The 16,103-nt window shown below is 44.7% G+C and overlaps 1 protein-coding gene across 4 annotated transcripts in view; it reads right to left on the bottom strand.

Annotated features, from left to right (window-relative positions):
• Positions 1 to 270: 270 nt before the first annotated feature.
• LOC123516853 overlaps positions 271 to 16,103 on the bottom strand; it is a 102,711-nt gene continuing 86,878 nt past the window's right edge. For 3 of the 4 annotated variants that reach the window (XM_045276548.1, XM_045276549.1, XM_045276550.1), the window contains 8 exons: positions 5,518 to 5,643; positions 4,769 to 5,327; positions 4,297 to 4,381; positions 3,243 to 3,377; positions 2,913 to 3,091; positions 2,634 to 2,805; positions 2,145 to 2,356; positions 271 to 1,811 (listed from right to left, as the gene is read on the bottom strand). In XM_045276548.1, the coding sequence (XP_045132483.1) occupies positions 1,017 to 1,811; positions 2,145 to 2,356; positions 2,634 to 2,805; positions 2,913 to 3,091; positions 3,243 to 3,377; positions 4,297 to 4,381; positions 4,769 to 4,978 (1,788 nt within the window). In that variant the 5' untranslated portion in view covers positions 4,979 to 5,327; positions 5,518 to 5,643 and the 3' untranslated portion in view covers positions 271 to 1,016. The remainder of the gene's footprint in view (positions 1,812 to 2,144; positions 2,357 to 2,633; positions 2,806 to 2,912; positions 3,092 to 3,242; positions 3,378 to 4,296; positions 4,382 to 4,768; positions 5,328 to 5,517; positions 5,644 to 16,103) is intronic. The other variant, XM_045276551.1, reaches the window with a different exon arrangement.

Below are 16,103 nucleotides of genomic sequence, written 5' to 3'. Positions count from 1 at the left end.
AGAGAGAGAGAGAGAGAGAGAGAGAGAGAGAGAGAGAGAGAGAGAGAGAGAGAGAGAGAGAGAGAGAGAGAGAGAGAGAGAGAGAGAGAGAGAGAGAGAGAGAGAGAGAGAGAGAGAGAGAGAGAGAGAGAGAGAGAGAGAGAGAGAGAGAGAGAGAGAGAGAGAGAGAGAGAGAGAGAGAGAGAGAGAGAGAGAGAGAGAGAGAGAGAGAGAGAGAGAGAGAGAGAGAGAGAGAGAGAGAGAGAGAGAGAGAGAGAGAGAGAGAGAGAGAGAGAGAGAGAGAGAGAGAGAGAGAGAGAGAGAGAGAGAGAGAGAGAGAGAGAGAGAGAGAGAGAGAGAGAGAACTGCCGCAGACTGTTATTTGCTTATGAAAAAGATTTGGACACAGACAACACGACAAAATTCTTAGGAAATAAGAAACGGTGCTGATTGCCATATCCCTAACAATGAGATTTTCTGGTATTTTCCATATAAAGAAAGAAAATTATTGATATTATGTGATTGCCCCACCAATTCTATCTACAGCAGTCCCTTTCAAAGTACTGACTGACTAGATACAACTTGAGTGTTCGATCTCCAGCCACAGTATTGCTTGCCATGACACGAGCTGCTGGAGAAGTCTTGTTGATCACCTCTTGTCAGTACATGATGTAAATTGTAATGACAAAGACTACACTTTTATAGAGCCACATCAAAATGCAAACTATCCACCTATTGTTTATATGAATTCTTTCAAAATCGTGACTAAAAAATCCAACAGAATTCACCTGATGCTTCTTATATACATAATGTCTCCTGTCACCCACCTCTACCTAAGATGGAAGACGGCACTGTGAGTCTGGGACGGTTTATAAATGTGTGGTCTGAGCCATCTACTATGTCTTGGTGGGTGGTGGAGATGAGCTTGTCTTGGGGAAGTGGCACAAGTTAGTTATAAGGATTATCTAAATTGGTTTTTAAGATTTACACTAGGATGTAAACATTTCCTCTACTTGTACTGTAATACTGAACAGTTCCTAACACAAGGAGTCATAGTTCTTGCCCGGTTGAATGTTGGCAATGGGATCAAGATCACAATCACCCTTAGGAATTTCAAAGCCTGGAATCTTAACATAATAACCACCAATGTCTTTCTTCAATAACGTAAAACTCAGATTTGCATCGTCGCCTCTAAGCTGACGGGCATAGCTAGAGCTTTCTCTGTCTCCTATGGACTTTCTCTTCTCGCGTTTATTATATTCTCTAGATCCTGGTCCACTCTTGTCGCCAATGATGTAATCACATATTTCGGCATAGTGGTCTTCCTCCTCCACGGTTTCGTGCACAGGACTTATATCGTCAGCTACACGTGAGTAATCCAAGTTTTCTATTGACTTATTGAGTCTGTTGACAGCGTCAGCCTCTTGCCGCCGGTCCCGCATTTTGGAGGGTCTCCCCTTCTGGAAGATGTATGTGTTTTGTTTTGAGAGCTTCCTCGTATCCTGACTTTTCTCATTAAGCTTGTTTGGGCCGTCAAATTTTTCTCTTTCTTGCTGCTTATCTTTGGGTCTTTCTTTCACTCTGTCTCTGTCGCGCATCTTTTCTTTGCTTCTATCTCGAAGGAGATTTTCTTTGCTCTTATCTCGAGATCTATCAGCAAGGAAAAAACCTGCAAGACGTTCCATGGATTTATCACGGCTGCCGTTCAGCTTCCTTCGCCCGTGATCAGTGAGGAGAGCAAAGGTAGCCGTCCGCGGCTGGTCCAGGAGTCTGTCACACACGGACCGACTCATCGATTTAGACCTCTTGGATTCCGTGACGTGGTGGGTCACCTACATGCAAGAGAAAAGTGCAATAGTAACATGGTCTACAGTAGAAAAGTAATGAGAAAATATCTATCTATCTATCTATCTATCAATATATATATATATATATATATATATATATATATATATATATATATATATATATATATATATATTATATCAGGTTAAGGTAACATCAGTACTTCAAGTAAAGTTTCTAAAGAGCATCTCTCTCTCTCTCTCTCTCTCTCTCTCTCTCTCTCTCTCTCTCTCTCTCTCTCTCTCTCTCTCTCTCTCTCTCTCTCTCTCTCTCTCTCTCTCTCTCTCATATGAAAAGAAATATAGGAAGAAGGTGCCCACCTTGATCTGGCGGCGCCAGGCTTCTGCCTCGTCCTCACAGTACGACACAGTCTTCAAGAAGATTGGTGTCTTGGGGAACATCGGGTCCTTGACTGGTGTTAATGCAAAGTTTGAGGAAACATCGATTTCAAAGAGGGTTGCCTGAGCCTCGTTGGTCATAGTGCAGGCCAGGATGACTGCCTCTTTCTGGGCCTGCTCAAGGCGTAACACACCTGCAGATAACAATGTACACTTGTGAGACTCGTCTGGGGAGTGGCAGATGCCGAGGTAAAAATTGTACCTGTGCTATCAACTATCATGGACGGAGAGTATCTTCTTTATCCACTATGAGTCTCTCTCTCTCTCTCTCTCTCTCTGTATGTACACACACACACACACACACACACACACACACACACACACACGCGCGCGCGCGTATACAAAAACACTTAATTGCATATTTTAAACAAATGGGGAAGGAATTATTTTGACATGAATAAGACCACTCACCAGTAAAGTTGCACGGGACGCGAGGCATGTAGCCACACACCAGCCGCACAGTGATGGGCAGGCGGTGGTTCTTCAGGATGTGTGCCATCAAGTACACGTGGTTGGGGCTTTTGCTCGTCTTGTGTGCTGTTGTATAGAATCGGCCTGTCGCTGAGAAGGGTAAGAATACCACCTGTAAAATAAAAGTCGGAGTCAGTGTTACATTGTCTCTTTGGCCATTGCACAATGTTGCGTTTAATGCACTGTGTCCAACGAACATGACTGCCAGAATGCACTCACCTCATTTCTGTAATTAAGGCACTGCGCATACTTGTCGCAGGTGAAGACAGACGAGGACATGTCACGGCCTCGCCCACCGCTGTTTGTGCGGCGAGCGTTGAGGTCCTCGAAGATGCCAAGCAGCTTGAGTACATGGCCGCTCTGAACCACTGTCTTTTGGTACGTCATTCGACCGGTGTCTGCAGTGAGAGAGGACCAGTTTTACTATTACTACAATGTGTGTGTGTGTGTGTGTGTGTGTGTGTGTGTGTGTGTGTGTGTGTGTGTGTGTGTGTGTGTTCCAGTGCCTGATTGCAGCATGATGTGTAAGGGATAAGAATCGTTACCTACCATCATGCAGGTTGGTGTAGGCCGGCACATCATAGCGCGTGAGGAAGAACGTCACTTTACTGGAGGCAACTTGTTCCACAGTAGAAAAGAAAGGAGCCGTGTGTCCGTCACTAGTCACGATGGCAAACCAGCCTGCTGGCGAGGGAACAACATTACGTGGGCGTGCATTCACCTCTGGCGATATCTAGCACACCCTACCCTCCATACACTTGCTAATTACGATATATGAGAGAGAGAGAGAGAGAGAGAGAGAGAGAGAGAGAGAGAGAGAGAGAGAGAGAGAGAGAGAGAGAGAGAACAAGAGTAGCACAAAAGGAAGGTAGGAAGTGTGATTCAACTAAAGAACTCCTACATAAGAGCTGATAAATAGTTATAATGCATTTTTTATTATCTAATCAATTAATTATTATCTATTTATCTATATTCCTCTAAAAATATCAAATTGTATCACTGTCAACTTTTGTTGCAGGTTAGCAAATATATTCTTTATATTACTAGAATATCAGTAATGACGATGATGATGGTTATGATGATGATGATAATAATAATAGTAGTAATAACAATAACAACAACAACAATAATAATAATAATAATAATAATAATAATAATAATAATAATAATAATAATGGTAATAATAATAATCTTAGCAGTACTACTACTACTACTACTACTACTACTACTACTTCTAATACTAATAATGTTAGCAATAATAATAATAATAATAATAATAATGATAACGTTGGCAATAATAATTTCTTCTTTCTTCATATCATTGTTAATATTGTTATCGATGCTACTAATCTCATCGCATTATTCCCTTCTGTGTTATGGAGTCGTGCAGATTTTGAGCTAGTAACCAACATTACCTTTTCAGTGAAGCAACATGGCTTATTTATCTTTGGCTACGCAACATAAATGACAAGGAGCTCGTGGCCTTGATCACTCACATAAACATTAGATAATTAGAACAACAAAGCAGGTCTCCATTGTTAAGAACCATTGCTCTAACCATCACCAGTCGACTAATGGTGTCTTGTTCTGTGAAGCAACTAACCTGTATAGGAGTCCGGGATAACGACGGAGGGACCTATGGGTGTCATGCCGCCATCCTTGCCCGGTCGCAGGGACACACCTCGCACCTGTGGGTCGGCAGATTATACCTCACATACTACCTTATAAGATGGAGGTCTACGTCCAAGGTGTGATAAAAACATGTAAGTCTCGTGTCTCGCGCGCATGTAGCAAATACTATGTGCCTTCTCATATACGGAGCGTGTTGACATGTAATTAATTTTTTTTTGTAAGCAGCACAGTTTGCAATTTTGTATGAAGGCACTCACATGCAGTATTGCTGTCTACCAGTGTCGTAGTATATTCTAGAATTAAAGATTGTTTTATGGTGTATAAGAAAATTAAATTTGTGGCTGGAACTTGAAACATCCAAAATATGAAGCTGAATGTTATCATCACATTAAGCAAAATGTGAAAAAAGCGGGAAGGACACTTGGCAGCAGAGAAGCACTGACCTTTGTCGAGGTGTAGCTAGAGTAGAGCAAGAGTGGTCGAGAAAGGTCCAGCCCAGACGGTGCTGTGGGAGTGTGGAGGTGTGCCGCGACGGGGAGCTTGTGACGCCGCAACAAACTCTTGGGGGTCAAGGTGCCGCCAGGGCCTACTGGGTGCAACCATGGTCCTGCCGAGCGGCATCCAGAAGATCCCGAAGAATGAGACGTTGACATTTTGATGGATTTTGGTTGATCTGTCACCAGTAGACCGGTGGGCCTCCGAGAGATCCGCGTTGCGCCATCTTTCGGAAATCAGGTGAGCTGAGTAAAGGCAGGAATGGGTGAAAATGAACGTAGTCACTGCCCAGGGTTAATTTCCCCAATACCACCCAGGATTGCGTAGTGAACTTTCAACCACCGCTGCTACCTCCTGTCACCTCTGTAGTATTTCCACCGGACCAAGCAAGGGATGATAATGTCCCCGGTCAGTGACACGAGGCTACCAACTTTCCTTGCAACAGTTCCCAAGGTTTATAGGCGTGCTATAGCGAGGGTAATTTTTTCTCTACCAGCTAATGTCGATCTGAGGAAGAAACAAAATTTGTCATTTATTCAAACTTATGGGATAAAATGAAACACTCACACACTCATTTAAAAGAAAATATATCAAATAATAACCGTGAAACAGTCAGTCAATATGGATGTAAGGATTCAGATAAGGAAGCGAAGACTCTTAACTTAGGTACGTAGGATATACGTTTTAATTTTCTTACCTTGTTCTGATATCTGGCACAAGGTTTGGGGCAGCAAACGTTCCGGTGCTCACGATAACGAAGACTGGCCGGTATTCATGAGAAGGGCGCTCTCTGGGGTGAGATGAGTGCCTGGAAGCTGGACATCTGAAATTAAAATATATTTTTGTAAGTGCACACACACACACACACACACACACACACACACACACACACACACACACACACACACACACACACACACACACCAGAAAAAAAATTCAAGTTAGGATATGGTGAGTGAACATTATCTTCCTGATGGTATATGCAAATTTCCATCTTTTATCTATTTTTTTTTATTTGTTACTATTATTATTATTCTTTTTTTAGATTCGCCTCTTTATCACCCTCATGGCTTCAGGCTGAGTATGTGAACGGCTCTGCTCTCATGGGGTAGACCACACTGGAGTTGGTATCAAGGTCTTGCTAGAGCATAAAGAACATTGATGTCGCACTCTCCCACTCCCAAATACACACACACACACACACACACACACACACACACACACACACACACACACACACACACACACACACACACACACACACCTGGTCATCACTTTTTTTTTAATCTTATCTGTTAAGGTTCCGTTTCTTATTGAATTCGTTATGTTCAGCGGAATTGTTATTCTCTCTCTCTCTCTCTCTCTCTCTCTCTCTCTCTCTCTCTCTCTCTCTCTCTCTCTCTCTCTCTCTCTTCCTCCTATACTACTACTACAACTGCTACTACTACTTTTCTCCTCCTCCTCCTCTTCCTTCTCCTCCCCCCTTCTCTCCATCCCCACTACATCACGTCTTCTGCAATTACTCTACAAATAAGTAGTGTTTTACCTTTTTGTCTCTTCCTCACTCATTATTTTCTTACTTTTTTATGCACCTACTCTATTTACTTATTTTCTTTTTCTCTCACGTGCAAGGCTTAATTTTCTTTAATTTCATATATTTTTTTCGCGGCACTTTAATCTGATTCACAGGTTTAGATTATTATATTTTTTCTTATCTTAATTTTTTTTTCAATGCATTCAGTTTATATTTTTCTTCTATATATTTTTTCTCTTGTTTTTTTTCTTTCTCTCCATTTGTTTTCAATTAGAATCTTTTATCTTTTTTTTTCCTTTCTGAAGTGAATGTGAGAGGGTTACCTATCTAATTTAGTTATTTGTAATAGTGGTGGTGGTAGCAGTGGTGGTTCCATTGCTGCCGTTGCGTTTTCGTCTCTCTCTCTCTCTCTCTCTCTCTCTCTCTGAAGCCTCGTCAATACAATATATCACTCTCTTTGAACACGACTCGTAAACTTTTCTTCTTTACTATTCCTTCGGTTCCTCTCCCTTCCCCTCCTCCTCTTCCTACCTCCTCCTCCTCCTCCTCCTCCTCCTCCTCCTCCTCCTCCTCCTCCTCTTGCTCCCCCTAAACTAAGAAAGGACAGAGGGGGCAGCAGGTGCTCATCCTTACCGACCTTGAACCTGGGCGCCGCACCATTGCCCACCCATCCCTATCACCACCACGCACCACCACGGGACCTCGGGCGGGCGGACGGCTGGTCGGTTTGGGAGGGAAGGTTGGGGAGGGGGTGTATAGGTGCGGCCAAACACTGCTTACTGGTAACGTCATAGTTTGGCAATAACGCCTTATTTGCAACCCACGGCAGTACCAGCTCCTCCTCTCTCTGACGGTGCTGAGACTGAGGAGGAACTGACGTCGTTTCTCGTTAGGATTTTTTTTCACGGATTGATTGCAGAGAGAGAGAGAGAGAGAGAGAGAGAGAGAGAGAGAGAGAGAGAGAGAGAGAGAGAGAGAGAGAGAGAATATCATACTCTAATATTGTCGGATTCCTTGCAACTATCAAGGGCATACCTCGTACAGTTGTAGTTACAATTTAGCAAAGCTCCTGCACTCACTTCCATTGCATTTAGCGTCTTCACTCAGTCTCCAGTCCTCTAATCTGCTGACAGAACCCCCAAAGAATCTCAATCTGGCATGTTTTCACAGTCAGAGAGATTGAAGGGAAGAAAAAGATAACAGTAAAAAGTAAAACACTGCGAAAAAGTGCAAGAGGTTACAAGATTTCTGACCATGAATGCACATCAACACGCACGCACGCACGCAACGAAAACACTCTGCAATTCTTTTCGGGTCGTTATCAGGAAATCGCAGCACATATTTGGTAGTCGTGTTGCCTTAATAACGCTTGCAAAACTCAAAAGTTACTCGAAAGGGCTAACAGCGTTTAAAAAAAAAAAATAATAGGTGTATCGTCCACACTTAATAATGCCTTGAAGTATACATTAATAAAACTAGACCAGCTTTTTTTCCCTCTCCAGAAGAATCACCACCACTTCAGGAGAGACTAATAAAAGACTGCAACAACGTCAGAGGAATTAGAACACCTGTAATCAGTAAGATATTTATGGCTGACTGCTTAGGCAAGAGAGGTAACAGGTGGGTGCTCAAACTTAGGTAGGCAGCTGGGAGAGTATAATTGGATCTTACTTATAATTAATCCATCAACACCTTTGCTTGCGGGTGGGGAATAAGCTTGCGTGTGGGTGCAGCTATGCAAGGATGTAGATAGTTAGACACGCGTTGCCAGAAAGTAACATTAATAAATGACGGAACGAAAAGGGGGAAGAAAGAAAAGGAAGGAAGAAAGGACGTGTTGAGGGATGAAGTGATAGAAGAGAGGGCGGAAGGAAAAGGGGGGTGGCGAAGGAAAGAAAGACGGAAGGGAGAAAGGGCGAGAGGATGGAGGAGCGGAAGGAAGAAGAGGAGAGGGAGAAATGACGGAAAAGAGGAAGAAGAAAAGACAGACTGAATGAGGAAAGGACGGAGGAAGTAAGAGAGAAAGGAAAGACAGAAGGAAAGGCAGGAAGGATGGAGCAAAGAAGGGAGAGGACCCACGAGAGAGAGAGAGAGAGAGAGAGAGAGAGAGAGAGAGAAGAGGGAGTGGAACAGGTGTATAGCGTGACAGGTGTGCCGGCCCACACTTCCTAACCATCGAGCGGCAGCAGCACTCAGGTGAGCTTCCGGCGGGAGTCTTCCGGTGTTGCTGAAGCCCCAAGGGAGAGCAGGACGTCACGCTATGGTCTGCCAAGCCTCTCTTCTCCCGTCCCAGCCCTTTCGTTTCCACGCAACGCCCTTTTCCTTTTCAGAAGGTTTCAAGATACTTATCCCTTTGTTAGGCTGTCTCTCGGACCTGCAAGGGGACTGGCAACAAAGTGAGCTTTTTTTTTTTTTTCGTTTCATGGTGACCTTCTCGTCTTACATAAAAAAAGGAATGGTTTGCTCTCTCACAACAATCATTTTCAAAAGCTACAGATGAAGAGTCAGATTCTCAAAAGTATTTCACCTGATAATAATGTAAAAATCATGCTTATTTGTCACAAGAACTATAAAATACATCCTTAAAAACCCGTGTCACTTCATCTAGAGGCTTTTGAATTGCATTGGACGTGCGACGCAGAAGTGTTTCAGAGTATGATTCTAAACGTCACACTTTTATCTTTTGCGTCTCCAATCATCAATTCTCTTCTATTTATCTCTATTATGCGCTTGCTCCTGCCTATCCCCCCTTCTCTTCCTCCATGTCCTTGTCCTTCTCCTTCGTTTCCTCCACCTCCTCACACGTCAGGATTACAAGGACAAGGCGCTCAGTACCTAGTGACGAAGCAAGAGACGAATGTATACAAGTAGGATAAAGTCCCAGCCAGCCTTGCAACATGAGCTCTCTCTCTCTCTCTCTCTCTTGCTAATATATTAAGGAACATAAAAAATAGAGCGAATGCAGAAAAGAAATGAGAAAGAGGAGGAGAAGGAGGAGGAGGAGGAGGAGGAGGAGGAGGAGGAGGAGGAGGAGGAGGAGGAGGGGAGGAGGAAAAGGAATAAAAGAGGAATAAAAGAAAAGAACAATATAGAAAAAGAAGGCAACAAAGAAGGAAAGAAAGAAAGAAAGAAAGAAGATGAAGCAAACAAGAGAGTAGGAGTAGGAGCAGGAGTAAGAGGAGGAGTGTGTGTGTGTGTGTGTGTGTGTGTGTGTGTGTGTGTGTGTGTGTGTGTGTGTGTGTGTGTGTGTGTGTGTGTGTGTGTGTGTGTGTGTGTGGGGGTGTAAATTACAAAGCTGCACGGCCAATTGATAATCCTGAGCGTAATGAGTGTGTGATTATTGTGATGTACATAATTGTTGGCCTGGGATACCTGGGTTGGCAGAACAGCATTAGCGCCAGGTGTACTGAGTGATTATTAGAGCCTTTTTGTGTATCTGTAAAGTGAACGAGAGAGAGAGAGAGAGAGAGAGAGAGAGAGAGAGAGAGAGAGAGAGAGAGAGAGAGAGAGAGAGAGAGAGAGAGAGAGAGAGAGAGAGAGAGAGAGAGAGAGAGAGAGAGAGAGAGAGAGAGAGAGAGAGAGAGAGAGAGAGAGAGGTGGACGGACACAGATAGAGAGACAGATAGAGAGACAGACAGACAAACAGACAGATATACATAAATAGATAGAGAGACAGACAAACAAAAAAAAGACAAACAACAAATTAGAAGAAAAACAGACATTGAAACACAGAGAGAGAGACAGAGACAGATAGATAGAAAGATAGACAGATACACAAACAGACAGACGGAATGGCAGACAAACAAACAGACGAACAGAAAAATATACAAACGAACAGACAGAGACATACAAGGACAGATAGAGAGATACATGCATATACATACAAACAGACAGACCGACGGACATATTATACTGACACCGCCCTGTTCTCCACCTCCACACACACACACACACACACACACACACACACACACACACACACACACACACACACACACACACACACACACACATACACCAGTACTTTCACACAGCTCCCTACACTCCTGAGCGACATGTGAGGTGCAGCAAGAACAGGTAATATATGGGATGTGTTGAGGGAAGGAAGCAAGTCACCAGCAATTCTCTGCCTGATTAATACTGCGCCCCGACACAGAGGAAGGAAGCGGCCGATGGAAATAACAGGGAGGAAAGCAATCACACTTTCATATATTGCAGCCTTGAGAGAGAGAGAGAGAGAGAGAGAGAGAGAGAGAGAGAGAGAGAGAGAGAGAGAGAGAGAGAGAGAGAGAGAGAGAGAGAGAGAGAGAGAGCACATGCATTACTCAATTTAGGAAAGACAACCAAGTGTGTGCAATAGCGATCGAATTAAAAGAACGTGTAAAAAAAAACAAAGTAAAAGAGTGAAGAAAAAGGCTGCGGATTTGAGATTATTGTGGCTGCAGACAATAGCGAGAGGGGCGGCAAGGCGTCAACATGGACAATGGCGGCACCGGAGTGGCTGCGCGCCGGTCACCTGTCAACCTTAACGAGACTCCGCTCCACCTCACGCACTGCCCCTTCACTAGTTTCTGTCCCCCAACCCCTCCCTCTCCTCTCCTTCCTGCGGCTACGATGGGTCTGGGGAAGGGTTCCTATCACACGAGTACTGAGTGAGGAAAGGTAGTTAAATAATCCTTTCCTTTTGCATGCTGGCTGTGGTGGTGATGTGTGGCGCAGAGTTGAGTTGACTTGAGCCTAAGTGATGTGAAGGGAGGCAAACAGCACCACTCTTCTTGCTGCGGTTTCTAAGATGAAGGTGAGGGAGGATGGGGAGTTTGCGTGGACACTTCAAGGCCACGGGTAACAAACGAAGGAGTGATTTGCTTTAACGCTGCATGGACGCTGTACTTGCTGCTGCTCTTTTGTCTCGGGGCTGCTGATCCTAAGTGCGCTATATTATACTCCAAAAACCTTTACCGCAGGGTTATAAATTGTTGATGAGGAAATATAAATCCCATCCAATGAGAGACAGGAAAAAAAAAAAGGTTAGTTTCTTTTCTTTACACGGTCTAGTTGGGTTGTGGACTTGCACGCCACACCTCACCGCCGATCGGTCCCGAACCAACAAACGAGAAGCTTGTATGAGAAGATTGCGTCATCTCTCCAGCTGTCCTTGACTATTGTTGGCCGACCACTGCTATTGTTATTCTTTGTCGGCCGCTTTCAGGTTGGCAAGCTCCGTGTCTGCAGTCATTTTCGTGATTCTTTTTATTTTGCTCTCATGCCACGTATTACGAGCGATGTCACAGGCGCTGCACCGGCTGTTATTATAACTTCAGAGGTGCAGGACGGTGACTTACTGTGAGGCACGCAGGTATACGCAACGAACTCAAGAAGCATTATATGACAGCCGCGCTTCACTTGCGTCTCACGGCCGACCAGTTCACAAGCAGAGTGAGGATGTGGTAAGAAGAGGAAGAAGATGGGAGCCTTACATCAGTAGCGCTTAAGTTACACCATACGCTTGGTAACAACGAAGGACACATCTTCTAAGGATAGTATTTCTGTTCCCGGCGGCCTTGTACAGCATCACTTGAGAGGCACGGCAGGTCATGTGATAGGTTTCCGTCACGCTCGTTCACAGTGGCTCTGTTTGCTTCTGCGTGGGTCAGTGACTCCCGCGGCGGCTCTTGACTTAGCAGGAATGTGACCGACGAGCCCTATTTGTGCGGTGCGTGGCGAGGTAAAAGGGAGTGTTGCCTCCTGCCTTTGGGGGCACGAGGGTCAGTACAGCCCGGCAGCACCACACCGCCGCCCCTAAACCCCTCCACACCACCGCCATCAACACTACCACCACCACGCTGACCGCCGCCACGCCCAGTATACGGGGGAACAATAGAGGTGAGGAAAGAGTGAATCTGATGGCGCTGCATTGGCTGTGCAAAGTGACACGTGGCCTCGGGATGAAGACACACACACACACACACACACACACACACACACACGCGTGTAAGAAAAGGGAAAAAGAAACAAAAAATAATGAAGTAATAGATAGATAAATAATAAATAATTCAACACACGTAAAAAAAGCGCAACGAGACAACTTTTTATTCTAAAAAGAGAATAAGTTAATTGAACACCCGTGGACAGTAATCTCTCTCTCTCTCTCTCTCTCTCTCTCTCTCTCTCTCTCTCTCTCTCTCTCTCTCTCTCTTTCTCTCTCTCTCCATCTCTGATCAATTATCACTGCACATAGGCTAATCGCGCGCGCGAGAGAGAGAGAGAGAGAGAGAGAGAGAGAGAGAGAGAGAGAGAGAGAGAGAGAGAAAAAAAAAGTGGGAAGAATGCAGCTGAACGACGTTGGGCTACACTTGTCCCCGCGGGGAGCCATGCAGACAGGCAGGCCGACAACACCATTCTTGTGCTACTTGCCCCAAAATAATCTCCTTCACAGCCACCCAATCACCGCCACCTCGCCAACACTGTCACTAACCCGAGCAACGATCTGTCCTCACCTCTACCCTGCCACGCCTCTTATCCTCGAGTATTATCCCATCCTGAAGCCCGAAGCCACTCATAGAGACCTCGACGCTTGCCTTGGAAGACGCCGCTAAGAGTCCTGAAAGCTGCCCCGTGCCCTCGTTCTTCTTGACGTCACCTTGGGAAGCGGCGCGAAGGTGACCTAACGCGCCCATGTGGAGTGTCTGAACGAGGTACACGCTGGTGGTGTGGTGGTGTGGTGGTGTGGTCATGTGATGATGTGTTGTAGTGAGAGTGTGCTAGTACAGTCATGGTTAAAAGTTCAGTTACCTGTATTAATTTCCATAGTGTTTAGCTTTTGTTTTCATTCTTAAGGTGAAAATGAGGTTCAGATTCTTCTTGTTAGTAGAATAGAGGACTCAGCAGTGAGGAGTGACGCTTAATCCCTTCAGTACCAGGGTGCGCTTTCATATTCATTTTGCTTACTATTTGATGATTTATACAGCTTCAGAAATTTATGTGGGGAGTAAAATAGTGAAGACTCTGGCCAATAATCTTCTGACCTTCATGGACCCTTCCTAATATCAATAAAATCGTTTAATCACACCAAAAAGTCAAGGTAAAAATGCGTCCCAGTACTGAAGGGATCAAGGTCCGTATTCAGAAACGCTTTGCTCTCTCACCATGACTTTTTCAAGGCGACAGGGATGATTAGCAGGGTTTCCAAGAGAGCTTTTCCAGTTAATAATGTAGAAATCTTGTCATTCTGCCTCTAGAACCATAAGAAACACCTTAAAACTCAAGTCAATTGAAATAAAGCATTTCGAAATAGTGGAAGTGGAGCATAGATGTGTTTGAGAATATGAACTCAGGTGCAATGGAAGAGAGTGAGTGCAGAAGGTTAGTTAACTCCAAGCCACTGTTGTAAGAATTGTGCAGTCTTCGGGATGGGACAGGACAGGAGGGGAGGTGTGGGGGCGCCAGGCAGATGACACAGAATGGTACTTATTTTTTTCATGATCCTAATTCCTGCTCTCCTCCTCCTGCCTCTCTCTCTCTCTCTCTCTCTCTCTCTCTCTCTCTCTCTCTCTCTCTCTCTCTCTCTCTCTCTCTCTCTCTCTCTTGTTGCATTCTGGTAAAATGGCAGTTATAGGAAGCGAAAGAGAAAAAAAGAAGGATGAGAGAGAGAGAGAGAGAGAGAGAGAGAGAGAGAGAGAGAGAGAGAGAGAGAGAGAGAGAGAGAGAGAGAGAGAGAGAGAGAGAGAAAGGATAGCCAAATATAGACTGTGAATTTGAGATTGAAGGAGCAAACTTGTAAGGACTACCACCAGCACCACCACCACCACCATTAATGATGATGAAAATTATACTATTGCGGACTGATGATGATGACAATATTGCATCCTAACGACTCTCTTTCCTTCCTTCCCTCCTTCCTTCCCTCTTTCCTCTCACTTCTTTCGGTCTGGCGGTGAAAACATGTGCATTTGTGTTAATATATTTTCTGGGGGAACTTTACTTAAATATTTCTGACAATTTTCAAGAGTCTACCTGAATATTATGTCAGGGGAGCGGGAGGAGTGGGAGGATCAGAGGTCAAGGGTCAGGGGACAGCACTGGAAGGGGAGGGGGAGGGAGAGAGAGGGGAGTGTGTGTGTGTGTGTGTGTGTGTGTGGGGAGGAGGAGGAGGAGGAGGGGATAAGCGGGAAGAGGTCAAGGAGAATCAGTAAGGATTAGGTCATGACAACCTCAACCCCACACGTTTATAGAGTATTTTTTTTTCTCTCCCTCTCTCTCTCCCCTTCTCTGTCTTGTTATTTGTCAATCTGTTTCTGTTTTTCTCTTTCCGTCTGTTTTTTTTGTGTCTTTTTGTCTGTTTGTCCGTCTCTGCTTCTATTTCCCTGTCTGTCTATATTTGTCTGTGCGTCTGTGGGTATATCTGTATTTGTTTGTCTGTCTTTATCTCTTTCTATCTGTCTTTTTTTCTATCTCTCTTTCTCTGTCTCTGTCTGTCTGTCCCTTTCTTTGTCTCTGCCTGTCTCTCTCTATCTTTCTTTCTCTTTCTCTGTCTGTCTGTCTGTCTGTCTGTCTGTCTGTCTGTCTGTCTGTCTGTCTGTCTGTCTGTCTGTCTGTCTGTCTGTCTCTCTCTCTCTCTCTCTCTCTCTCTCTCTCTCTCTCTCTCTCTCTCTCTCTCTCTCTCTCTCTCCTCCAGTCGTAACGCATAACACATTTCTACTCTTCATTCCATTCACTCCATCGTCAATAGGTACCAGTAAAACGAGCACAGGTGTAGGGCCAGCCACTGACGCAGCACTGTCAGCGTGTGTCTGGTTCCCACCGCAACATCTCACCAGGGAAGTATAAGATAATATCGTCTCTACTCAGGTGACTTGCAAACATTTCCGACTGTAGATACCTGAAGAGGAGGAGGAGGAGGAGGAGGAGGAGGAGGAGGAGGAGGAGGAGGAGGAGGAGGAGGAGGAGGAGGAAAGACAAGGAGGTAAAGGAGGAGTGTTAAGGTGAAAGATCCGCTGTGATGCATCGAGGGAAGGACGCTGTGTTGAGGTGCTGTGAGGGCCGTTATTTCGAGGGTCACGGTTCAAGTACTGCATGGTAATTTACAGCATACTCCCGTGACACTGCATTAACGGGGTAAAAGTGTCGATGTCAGTTGCCGTTTCCTTTTTTTATTCCATGTTACTTTTACCATATGAATCTTCCTTCTCTCCTCCCCCGACGCTTTCCTGATTTCGCACTCACCTCTCAAGTGCTGTCCAGTCAAGTCATTTATAAGGTGCGCGTGAGGTCCTGACTCCCACATGTTAGCCAGGAAAAGGGGAGGAAGGATTGGAATGAAGATGCATGAAGAAGAGAGTATATAATATGATGCGGGGGAAGGACGGGGAAAGCAGGAAGGAGGGAGGGGGTAGGGAGGTTGAAAGGAAAGCTTACAGACAAGGCAAGAGGGGTCAAGAGAAGGGAAACTGCAAGAAGAGGACGTAAGGTGATGCAAGAAAACAAAAGAGTGTGATAAGAAAATTCGAAGACAACAAGGTGGAAAAAAAAGGAGGCGTGGGGATGTGGTAATGGAAGGTAAGAAAAAAAGATGAGGGAAGAATTGATAAAGATGGCGAAACAGACGCAGAAAACAATAAAAAAAAAAATAGTAACGTGGAGAAATGATCACTGTTGCCAGAGCTTCTCACGACAAGGTTTGCTAATACGGTAAATAATGTGTTATGAAATGGAGACAAGTATTGGTGATGATTAAAATAACAATACCATCA

The sequence above is a fragment of the Portunus trituberculatus genome, chromosome 41 (genome assembly GCF_017591435.1).
Source record: "Portunus trituberculatus isolate SZX2019 chromosome 41, ASM1759143v1, whole genome shotgun sequence".
Taxonomy (NCBI): Eukaryota; Metazoa; Arthropoda; class Malacostraca; order Decapoda; family Portunidae; genus Portunus; species Portunus trituberculatus.
This window is presented reverse-complemented; position numbering and strand designations above follow the sequence as displayed.